The sequence below is a fragment of the Filicampus tigris genome, chromosome 12, assembly GCF_054856515.1.
Source record: "Filicampus tigris isolate MCC_2025a chromosome 12, RoL_Ftig_1.0, whole genome shotgun sequence".
Taxonomy (NCBI): domain Eukaryota; kingdom Metazoa; phylum Chordata; class Actinopteri; order Syngnathiformes; family Syngnathidae; genus Filicampus; species Filicampus tigris.
In genome coordinates this window covers 3,186,302-3,198,915 of record NC_141228.1, presented here as the reverse complement: position 1 = coordinate 3,198,915, position 12,614 = coordinate 3,186,302, and the positions used below count along the sequence as shown (strand labels likewise).

Below are 12,614 nucleotides of genomic sequence, written 5' to 3'. Positions count from 1 at the left end.
CCGGCCCACGTGGTCCCACTTGGTCCGAGTCAGCCAAACGGCGTCGAGAACAGACTTAACCGGTACTACGTCAGACACAGGTGCCGCACTCCTGACACGCAGCCAAATAAAGAAAAAATACAAAATGAAGCAGTGTTGTATACCTTTCGGTCCCACAGATGCAATGACGTGCCCAGTATTGTTTTTATTTAACCGATCACCACGCTGTGTGTCTGTGTGTGTCTGTTGTTTTTGTCTGATATTTTTCCTTTATTTTGCGGCACGTCTGCTTGTGCGGCGCCTGCTTGTGACATGTTAATTAAGTTCTCGACACCGATTGGCTGTCACCGACGAGGGACGGACTGGGGCCGGGTCGGCTAAATATACAGACGGGAACTTCGTGACAGTTAGGCGATGCCCAGCTCTGCTTATCGAGTGTTTGAACAGAGAAATTTGACTGATAGCCAACATGAGGAAAAAAAAAAAAAAAAGATTACATTGTGGTAGGGTTGCACGGTATACCGGTACCAGAATACTGTCCCAATACTAGAGCATTTAAAACGGTACTATACCAGCATCAAACAGTACTTTTATTTAATTTTATTGAATGTGATTGAACTAGTAAATTGGAGCCTGTCTCTTTAAGTGCAGCCAGCGAGTGTGGCGTAGTTGCCCAAGCGCCTCCGCCTCCTTACATGCTCCGGCTGAGAGAGAAAGTGAAGTTGCGCAGACAATCCAGGTGGAAGACAAAAACAGAGATGGCAGCTGCAGAAAAGCCCGTACACGTCGACAAAATGGGGGCCCGAAGTACAGTGTGGAAGTACTTCGGGTTCAAACCGAATGAAAAAGGCGAGGCAATGAACACAGAAAGACCGGAGTGCAAGCTGTGCTACAAAGTCTGCCTCGCGAAAGGAGTCAACACGTCAAATTTGTCCAAACAGTTGAAGAACAATCATGCGGATTTGTTCCGCGACTTCTGTGAAGAATGACAGGTGATTAAATTGTTCACCAGTTCACTACACTGTCCTGTCAATGAAAGAAGTATAAAGCTCCTTCCAACCCAGTAGTAAAGTAGAGCTACATGTCCAGGGAGTGAAATTAAGCTGTTATATTTGCCAAATTTATGAAGACCAGTGGTCTAAAAAAAAAAAAAAAGAAAGTATCATATTTTTGTGTAGAAGCTTTTAATAAAATATTGTGAAGAAAAGAGACACAATGTGATTGCTTTGATTGAAAATCAATTTAGACGGACCAACATATGAAAATGTCATGTCATGTCATCTTCCAAACCGCTTATCCTATATAGGGTCGCGGGGAGTTGCTGGAGCCTATCCCAGCCGTCAATGGGCGAAGGCAGACTACACCCCGAACTGGTCGCCAGCCAGTCGCAGGGCACACATAGACACTGTCACTGAGCGGGAATCGATCCCACGCTGCCCGCACACAACTCAGGCGTGTGTACCACTACACTATCAGCGGACATCATATGAAAATGTAATTCTAACAAATGACAATTTTATATTGCTGTATTGTCTAGTAGAAATGTTCTACTTGCTATCTACATCTACTCGCCAGTGGTTGGGTAAGCCAAAAAGACACTTTCAACCCCTGAACATGTCCATGGTTAAAAAAAATACATAAATAATTTTTAAAATGTAATTACATTCTTAAAATATTTGAATAACCAATTAAGGCCTAAAGGCAGTGCATTATATAAATTAAGTATATTGAAACACATTTTTGCAAAACATTTTACTAGCCCACAATATCTAATCCTATCCTAGATGATATGATGAGCAATTTAGTTTCTAGTTATGTCCATTAAATGTTTCATGTATAGTTTTAAAACACAAACCCTTAGAATTATAAGAACAAGTAAAATAAAGCAATGGCATTCAAATTAAAATGATCATGTTAATTCAAATACCGTACCTTCTCTCTCCACCAACAACAGCAGTCTAGTGCTACTGGCTCAGAGAGGGTGACACCACCCACTCAGAAGCAAAAGTACCCAAAGGACAGCAAAAATGTTAAAACAGGGCAGTTGCAGAGTTTAACTGTATGAATCAAGTGCCAATATAGAGTAGAGAAAGCTATTAAAGTTATTGTTCCCAAAGTCTGTTTTAAAATAAAGGAAAATATTGACATTCGGATGTTTAACCTGTTAGCAAAACGTATCGAAAAGTATCGAAATACATGTTGGTATCGGTATCGAAACAGAAATTTGCTATCGTGACAACCCTACTTTGTGGTGTTTGCAGCAATACAGGTGGGAGGGACAAAATCTCATTCCACTGTTTAAGGTGCCAGTACCGAATCAGGGCAAGAAGACTAAACACTTGTAAAAGAAAAGACTAAGATTGTGGCTTTTCACAAATCAGCAAAACTGATCTTATTCCGGACAGAAACCCAATGCATTCTGGGGATGTAATGATAATGGCGATATCATGATATTAAAATTGCCACAATATCGTCATGTTACAATATTAAAAGCAGCCTAATACAGCACGTGATATTTAAATATTATTATATAATATAAAAACAAAGACAAACTATGAAAAACTTTTATACCGTAAAAGTGTCAAATCTGCTTATAAATATATCGACACTGTATTGTTGCCTCAAATATTTCCCATGTAATACTACATTAGAAACTATTACTGTTTCTCTCTCAGGCTAACACGGAAGTGCTGATGCATGCTTTTATTTCCTGTCGTTTGGATTATTGTAACGCCCTGCTCTCTGGCCTCCCCAAAGAGAGTATTTTTGTGAGTATCTTTACAACTACTCCAGAATTCAGCAGTTCGGGTGCCGACAAGAACCAGAGGGCGGGAGCACATTACACCAGTTTTAAAATCGCTGCATTGGCTACCCGTGTGTTTCAGGATCGATTTTAAGGTACTTTTATTAGTTTATAAATGTCTTAATGGTCTTGGGCCATCTTATTTATCCGATTTGCTTTTATCATACCAGCCCTCGCGGATCCTGAGGTCCTCTGGCGCCGACCTTTTAATTATTCCAAGGGGAGGACCAAAACGCAGGGCGAGGCAGCATTCAGCCATTTTGGTTCTCAACTTTGGAATAGCCTGCAGAGGACGTCAGGTCCGCAGAGACTGTTGATATCTTTAAGAGGAAGCTCAAGACACACCTTTTTAGTTTGGCTTTTAACTAATTTTAAGTAATTTTTCTTTTCTTTTGACTGGGGATTATTCTTCTCTTATTTTACTGATTTTAATTCTTCAATTATATTACTGTTGTTGTTAGCTTTTAGCTCCAAGTGTTTCCTCATGGGGGGCCCTCCGCGTTGGGGGGGGTGGCTGCCCTTCCCGCAGGGGCCGTCATCGCAGGGGCTCCTTGGGTCCGGGTGGCGGGGGGCCTCTACACTTTGTGTGGGGTCCACCCGGGGGTCTCTGTGATGGCGGCACTCCCTGTGGCCCGTGGGCTGTCATACCCCTCAGCGTGAACGAGCCCCCCTTGGGTACCCTTTCCTCATATGGTTCCTCTGTGCCTTGTCATGTCTTTTTTAACAAAGTTTATCCGGTTGTGTGCTTTGTGTGTATATGTGGGGTGTGTGTGTGTGTGTGTGTCAGTGCGAGTGCTGATGTACTGGCGGATATATATGTTTGGGTTTTTTGGGAGGGAGGGCGGGTGCGGGTCTTCCTTTTTATGTTGTGTTTTGGACATTTTTACTGGACAGCACTTTGAGTTGCATTCTTTCTGTGTGAAAAGTGCTATATAAATAAATTTGATTTGATTTGATTTGATTTGACCAATAATGTGGGAGCAATGATAAATTAGATTTGTTAAACTGTGCACATGCACACACAAAAGTGTGTGTTCTTTCCTGTTCTAGGTCAATAAGCATTACCGAAATCATTTATACTTGCTAAATGCCAGAATAATGAGAGGTTGTTTTTTTTAGGGGCGGCACGGTGGTCGACTGGTTAGCACGTCCGCCTCACAGTTCAGAGGTCGTGGGTTCGATCCCGGCTCCGGCCTCCCTGTGTGGAGTTTGCATGTTCTCCCCGTGCCTGCGTGGGTTTTCTCCGGGCACTCCGGTTTCCTCCCACATTCCAAAAACATGCATGGTAAGTTGATTGGACTGTCTAAATTGCCCCTAGGTGTGATTGTGAGTGCGGATGTTTGTCTCTGTGTGCCCTGCGATTGGCTGGCAACCAGTTCAGGGTGTCCCCCGCCTACTGCCCAAAGACAGCTGGGATAGGCTCCAGCACGCCCCGCGACCCTTGTGAGGAGAAGCGGTACAGATAATGGATGGATGGATGGATGTTTTTTTTAGACACTCTGTCATGACTATCTTCAAAGTCAAAAGCTTACATACATTTAATAAATATTTAGTACCATTGCCTTTGAAACCTATGGCTTGGGTCAAATGTTGTGGATAACCTTCTACAAGGTTCTCACAATAGGTGGCAGAAATGTTGGCCCATTCCTCCAAACAGAACTGGTGTAACAGCCAAGTTTGTACGCCCCCTTGCTCGCACAAGCCTTCTCAAGTCTGCCCATAACTTTCTTTGGAGTAAAGAAAAACATTCTTTTGGAGAAATGGCTTCTTGCTGGTAGAGTGGCCTTTCAACCAGTGTCAGTACAGTACTTGTTTCACGGTGAATAATGACACACTCTTACCATCTTCAGCAAGCATCTTCACAAGATCTTTTGCTTTTATTCTTGGGTTGATTGATATGCACATTTTGGACCATAGCATGTTCATCTCTGGGACACAGAACCCATCTCCATGTCAGTGGTATAATGGCTGGACATTTTCATGTTGTTTATACTTGCATATAATTGTTTCAACAGATGAATGTGGCACCGTTAGGCATTTGAAAATTGCACCCAAGGATAAACCAGACTTGTTTAAGTCCTTCAAATACATCCACAGTTGTGTCTCGTACTCAAATGATGTTAATCAACTTATATCTGTTTTTTTTCCAAATTGTTTAAGGGCAGTGTAATCTTGTAGCTAAACCTCTGACTGTGAAGTAATGGTAAGTGCCTTTAAAAAAATCCAAGAATAAAAAAATAAGAAACTCAAATCATCCATCCATTATCGCAACCTCTTATCCTCACAATAATTCAACCTAAAACATGTTATAAAAAAAAAAAAGAAAAAAAAAGAAAAGAGTAGGTCTCTTTTATAGCGTACGTACATTTCTGGTTTCAGCTGTACCAATGACAGTCTAGTAAAGCTTTAGAGTTAACATTTTAAAATGTTCAAATTCAAACAAGAATTCAACCACGTGTGAGTCTAATCAACCTCAAAATTATGTAAATTGTTCTAGTGTTCCCTGAGAAATTAAAAGCTTACTTTTCAAATGGGGTGCACTCATTTATGTTGAGCACTCCATGTACTTGTATCCTACCTGTAGTCTTCCTGTGAGAAACACCTGAGGAGGTCCGTGTCTGCCAGTCTGGAATTAATGTCAACCATCTGACACACAGTGCATAAGTATTAAAACTAACATTAAAAGTCAAGCTAGACAAAATTTAGACACAACTAATGCCTCAACAAAAGACAATACAAATAGGTACTGACCTCATTGGATCTGATAGTGCTGAGAAGCACCTGCACTTCTTGCAAACCAGCAGAAGAGGACAGAACACTAAAAAAATAAAATAAAATTAAAACAAAAAAATGCTTAAGTGACATACAGATTTTTGCTCTTGCTATTGCTAATTATTCATCGTAATCTTAGTGCACCGAATAAAACTAATAATGTCAGAAAGTCTATTACTACCAATTACTTCCAAAAGAAGAGGAGGACCCACATATCTTTTATTTTTTTCTATTAGTCATTAGATTAATGGGTTTCCTTTTTAATAAAAAAAATAGTATGTATAAGTTATATACATTTTAAAGTTTTGTATTCCAAAGAAAACACAGGTAATTAAATGCTTTTGACATGTTTGTATCAACTTACAAAAGCAATCCATCACACACAATGTTTCATAGATAGGTGAAATACATAACAGAAAGAAATGAATTGTAAGAAAGAGGCGTGCCAGAGAAATACGGATTGTAATCACTGTTCCTCAGATACGTATGTGCAAACCGATGAAAATGAGTCAGGCAAAATATTGGAATGGCATTCGAGCTCCCCAAGCATGTAGGACCCCTGGGCTTTTGTAAAGTTTGGAAGATTTTTGTTTTTAAATTTAAATAATAACAAGGTTGCTTTAGAGTGTCTGAGACTACCCAAACACACCTTACAAAAAACCCCAAATGTTACATCCTTCCTGGAAGGACTCGTAACCGGTAAAGTGGTGCCTGTTGCGAAGAGCAGCTAAAATTAACCTCTGCTGTCAGTTCTCAATTTGGTGCGCTCTCCTTTGCTCTCAGACAGTCTGGTCAATGCGGGAAATTCAGAAATACTACAACTGTTTTTGTGAGCGTGAAACAAAAAAAAAAACAGAATAGTGTATCAGATCCACAAGACTTTACTTTTGTTTCTCAGCGGTTATGTTCAACAGCTCAAATAAACTTCCTCATGCACCATGTAGTTCACATCCCACACTTTCCTAATATTTCCCATAGAACTGACACGATGCAGCTTATGACCCAAAAGTCAGAAAAGTACGTCTAATGGAAACATTGAGCCAACAAGTTCAACACACAATACACATATCCAGGTAATATTTAGCTTATAGCATACACAGCTGCAGAAAATACATACATACATACTGCACATATAGACATACAGCATGTGGTTACATACACTGCTTAGATAGCTTGCCATTAAAATGCAGCGTTTGTGTTTGTCATATATATTTTCTATCTAAAGAAATACAAGGTTAGTCAATCAATTGGGGTTCAGTAGCATGCTTTCAGTAACAGCTGCATTATTGTATTGTCTTGAACTTGAAAAATTAAAAATACTAAATAATAATACAGACAAATTGTATTAAAATAAATATACTGGTTAAAAACATCTCTTTGAGTAATTCATGGTAAAGTGCACTAACAGTAAAAAGTTTATGAAATTAAAGTACAGAGAAGTTCATGTGATTTGGCAAAAAATAACTCCTTTTTTTGTTGTTGTTAAGAATCGGAATCGAGAATCATTGCGAACCGGAATCGAATCAAAGAACCGGAATCGTCCGAATTCAAACAATGCCCAACCCTACTGCTGGTTATGGCAGAGTTGAAAAAAAAATGCTAGGCAAACTGGGGAGGGGGACCGACGGAATGCAAGGACGGAAGTGCTTTAAAAGGACGAGGACGGATGGGATCAGGGGGGCAATAATTTTTATGAATAAGGCTGGAGTGACAAGGCCGGAAGGGTCGCGGACGGAAGATGGACTGGCAAAAAAGGGTCAAGTGCCCAGTTCTGGTCATTAGACTGACATATAAATAGGATTTAGGATTATTTACGTTTTGGGGAGTATTCCAATAGATTTGCAAGTATTTAGATGACTTCTGGGAAGATTTCTATAAGTATAGGAATACTTTTGTAAGTTTTAGTTCAATAGGATTTTGGGCAATCTGCCGGGGACTGAACAGTAACCCCGTAACTTTAAAATACTGTATTTGCAATACTTCCCCCTGCAACTTTCTTCTTTGGGATTGGTTAAAAGAACAATTCTCTATACCATAACAACAACTTTGGAAAATCTTGAAGGGTCAATAAGCAAAGTTATGGTACATCTTCCATTCCACAAGAGTTCCTTGGGAAATTAGTTGATGCAGTTCTCAGATGGTTTGAGGAGCTGATGATGAATGCTGGAGCTCATATCGACTAAGAGGAAGTCATCCCAAAAAATTGTTTTTCCCATTATATGTTCAATGCAGGCCCCTAGTTGAAACAAGGCATTCTGATTAATATTGTATTTGTGTAAAATTAGGTAAGCAGCAAAATCCACCCATTTTTAGCCATCTCAGGGGGCGGCCATTTTGTCACTTCTGTCAACTGAAAATGACATCACAGTTGCTCAGGACTCAGGTAATGACCAATCACAGCTCACCTGTTTTCTGAAGCTGAGCCATGACAATATGGATTCTTGGATTTATGAACTCACAAATACCGCGATAATTCAGTTTGCATGTAAGGTTATAGTTACTTATCTCTAAAATGAAATTTCTTGAAAGTTCGAAAGATTTTACTTCAAATGCCATTGTTCTGGCCCTACCTGCAGAACGCCAACAGGAAATGACAGCTCAACAGGTGGAGATGGACCACAAACAAATGCTCTTCCCATGTTTATTCAGAATGCATTACATTTTCAACTGTGTCGAGGAACTCTGATCTTTTGTTTGTATACCTCTATTATTATTATCATCATTATTGTCTTTATAATAGTATTAGGATTTTTTTCAATGGTTTATGACGGCTAGAGATACAACACATAATTTGTGCTGTGGTGTTTGATGATATGCATATTGGATCCAATGAAGTGGTGAGTGAAAATATAGGCTCTAAACAAAAGCACAGGCACATCTTGCACTGTCAAGGCCTTATGGGAGAGATCCATATTACTGAACTGAGCGAGTTGCTAAAAAGCGTCAAGTGTCTTGAAACATCATGGGATCGGTGATAAGATGAGCTGGAAGGTCAAGCTGATAAGAAAGTATCAAAAAAGAGGTCTGCAAGCTGTGAGAGAGTGTTAAGACAGACACAACCAAGAACAAGTGAGGACAGGCTTACACCTGAAAAACAAAAGACCTGGGAAGGTATGAGAACAGATTGTCTCTCTCTGAAAGCATGTTTGACAGTCTCACAGTTACTTTCAGTGGGTATAAAAAGTCTACAGACTCCTGTTCAATTGCCGGGTTTTTGTGAAAAAAATTAAACCAAGATATATCATTTCAAAACTTTTCCCACCATTAATGTGACCAGCATAACTTGTACAACAACAAAAAACATGGGAGGGGGGGAAGGAATAAACAACCAATATAATAAGGTAACAGGTTTATAACTAAGGATGTGGCAGTGTTCAGAATGAACCAATCATGTTCCTACTCATGTTAATGGGAATCCGAACACATCTGCCACCGTTTAATGTGCCTCTGATTTTCCACAAAGAAAGTTCATCTTTTCCAGGAGGCTTTTCCTGATATTTTTGTCATCACATCTTACAGCACAAGCCATAGCGTTTTCATCAACGGGTAAGCATAAGCATAGAGTCAGCATAATTTCCATGGCATTAAATATAACCGTGGAACACTGTGAAGACAGTCATTATCAAGTGGAGAAAATATGCAACAGCGAGATTACCAAGAACTGGACGGAACGACAAAATTGATGAAAACACTAAAAGAAAACTGGTCAGCGAGGCTGCCAAGAGGCTGACATCAACATATAAGGAGCTGTAGTAATTCTGGGAAGCACTAGCTGTTTAGTTCATGTGACAACAATTTCTCATCTTCTACCTATGTCTGAGATATAGGATAGGGTGGCAAGATAAAATGGAAGCCTTATCTTAGAAAGAAAAATATCCAAGCCCCAAAACACACACAATCTCCCAAAATTGTAAAACCTGTGATGGTCTGATGAAAACAAGGTTGACCTTTTTGGCCATGAATCTAAAAGGTATGTTTGGCACACACACAATACTGCTTCTATGCTACAGTGAAGCATGATGTTGGCTGCATCATATCCCCAAAAGGTCTCTATTTTTTAACTGGAACTGTGCCTATGAAGGCTGTAACTAAAATGTAATACTTTTACAAGACTTTTTAAAGATTTCTAAATTCATAAATTCTACGCTTTTAGAATCTATTACAGCCCACGGGAACTCGCAATCTCTCATTTAGGAATACAGTCTACACCGTGAAGCGTAGTCTTTTGATAATTCGAAAGGCAGAATGTGGACTGGGAAAGTGAAGCGAGTGGGCGGAAATACCTGATGAAGGCTCGGAGCAGCTGTGAGACCATGGAGGACATTTGACCCAGACAGACAACGGCGTCCCGTGGTGGAGCAGGACCTCCTTCTGGCAAGGCACTTAGTCTGGTGTGAGGATCAAAGGCCAGAGCTTTGAACACTTCTAAGCTGGAATAACGACAAAATAAGAAACATGCAGTAAAAGCATTTGAGAGGCTTTTTTTTCTCATTAGTGCTGTCGATACATTTACAGCAGTAAAATTTACCGGCAGCCAGGGCATTCCAGTTTGCCACAAAATGTAGTGCGCCATTGGATTTTGGCAATATTTTTACCCTTATTCAAGTCTTTTTAAAACCGGAAGGCAACAGAAACATCCATCCATCCATTATCTGTACCGCTTCTCCTCACAAGGGTCGCGGGGCGTGCTGGAGCCTATCCCAGCTGTCTTCGGGCAGTAGGCGGGGGACACCCTGAACTGGTTGCCAGCCAATCGCAGGGCACACAGAGACAAACATCCGCACTCACAATCACACCTAGGGCCAATTTGGAGTGTCCAATCAACTTACCATGCATGTTTTTGGAATGTGGGAGGAAACCGGAGTGCCCGGAGAAAACCCACGCAGGCACGGGGAGAACATGCAAACTCCACACAGGGAGGCCAGAGCCGGGATCGAACCCACGACCTCTGAACTGTGAGGCGGACGTGCTAACCAGTCGACCACCGTGCCGCCCGCAACAGAAACATATTTTTTTCAAGAATATGTTCTATGCAGGACCACTAGTTGAAACACAGCATTCTGATTAATATTGCGTTTTGTGGAATATGAGTGAAGCAGCAAAATCCACCCGTTTATAGCCATCTCAGGGGGCGTCCCAGCACGGCTGACTAGGTTTCTCATCCGTGCCACTGTGGTGGTAAATTGCCTAATAATTTAAAAATCTGTCTTGGCATCCATGGCGAGCACAGCTTGTCATGTTTGCAATGCTTTGTCTCACATTTATTCCATTTTGTCTACTGTGGCCTGAAACGGGGTTGCCTTGCCTGCTGGAAACTGTGTGTAAAAAAGCACAACAGATCATTTCACCAGGAAAATAAACATTTTTGTCTCATCTAAATGGCTAAATTTCATCACTAAAACTGACAGATGGAGCAGATTAATTGTAGATTAAAAAAAAGAAAAAAGTACCAGTACTAAAAATATGTTGAAAAATATGTAATAATACTAATAATATCTTTTATTGAAGAGGCTTTCTAATTCTTAGTTCTAATTGTATTCGTTCAATTATTTTAATTAAACTAATCAATTGTTCGAAAAATTAAAATTTTAAATGTATATGCAAAATAACTTATTTTACAAATATTTGTATTGTATTATTTACAAGAAACCGAAATATATATATATATATATATATATATATATATATATATATATATATATATATATATATATATATATATAGTGTCGGGAATTTCGATTAATTTGCCCGCTGACTAGTCTGAAATTTTATTTGCGACTAGTCGACTAGTCTATAAGGAAGAAAACTTGAATTTTAATACATATTTAATTCAAAGTTTAAAATGCAAATGTGTATATCTAGGGGTTATTTTAGCCCAAACATTCAGGACAGTTTGTTAATTTCAATTCTATTGATGTAACAACAACTGGCCGAATAAAGGTGAACAATTGAAAGAGAAATACATTTCTGATACATTTTCCAATGCAATGCATGGCATTTATTATGAATAATGTAATGAGTAATGGTACCGACTCCCAGTCCAGCAGGGTCTCATTCGCTAGCACCCTTGTTAGCTGCATTATCATGCACACAGGCGACAACTTTATTTTGTAGTGCCCACGTACCCATCACACTCCGCAGGAGAGCAGCCAGGTTTTCAACTGTGTGTCTTTCCTCTAAGACTAGGTTCACACCGCACGCAAATGCAACCCAGATCGATTTTTTTTGATCATATGTATCTGATTTTTTTTATGACAATCTGAACGGCTCAATTCCGATTTTTTCAAATGCGACCTGGACGCTTTCATATGTGGTCCTATACGTGGTTCCAATGCGTTCGCGGTCTGAACGGCCAGGTCGCATAAACTGTATACGACATTGACGAGCCCAAGATGCGCTACGCGCAGGCGGAGGGAAGGTGCCGGCAGCAAGGGGATCGAATCTGCAAAGTTGTTTTGAGTAACACTATTGACTTTATATTTTACTTTAATTTAATCCCACTTGAAACGTTAAGCATAAAGTGGGCATTTATGGCGACCGTAGTAATTCAGACACGGCTCAGATTTTTTACGCACGGTTATGACGTGACGTCATCGTGAGTGATATCTCCATGAAATGAGATAATAAAGCTTCGCCTCATAATTTCCCCCAAATACTGTGTTTATTTCTACCTGCTACCTTAATCGCTTGAATGCCCCGACACGCTCGACCACATTTACTGCCGCAAACACAACGTCGGGTGTGACGTCGTCTCTTCTTCTGCGCAGGCGGGCCACTTTGACGACGCATATGTTCATACCGCAGACAAGACAGAGGTCGCATTTTTAATGTAACATGAACGCTTACCCCCAAAAAATAGGATTTTTTAGAGGGTGAGGGAGCAATTCTCTCTCCTGGTGCTCAGCATGTTTACAGAGGCTCAGGCAGAGGCGTGTGGAAAAAGATGCGTGATACTTAATGCCCGTTTAACCAACTATTAAAATACAAAACGTTTAATAAATCGTAGACGGTTAAACGACTAGTCGCGCACATCCCATATATATATATATATATATATATA

The 12,614-nt window shown here is 40.1% G+C and overlaps 1 protein-coding gene across 4 annotated transcripts in view; it reads right to left on the bottom strand.

Annotated features, from left to right (window-relative positions):
• swt1 (SWT1 RNA endoribonuclease homolog) overlaps positions 1-12,614 on the bottom strand; it is a 34,536-nt gene that overhangs the window by 10,583 nt on the left and 11,339 nt on the right. For 3 of the 4 annotated variants that reach the window (XM_086046582.1, XM_086046580.1, XM_086046581.1), the window contains exons 14-16: positions 9,838-9,984; positions 5,534-5,600; positions 5,361-5,428 (exon numbers count right to left, since the gene is read on the bottom strand). In XM_086046582.1, coding sequence (XP_085902708.1) covers positions 5,361-5,428; positions 5,534-5,600; positions 9,838-9,984 — 282 coding nt within the window. The remainder of the gene's footprint in view (positions 1-5,360; positions 5,429-5,533; positions 5,601-9,837; positions 9,985-12,614) is intronic. The other variant, XM_086046583.1, reaches the window with a different exon arrangement.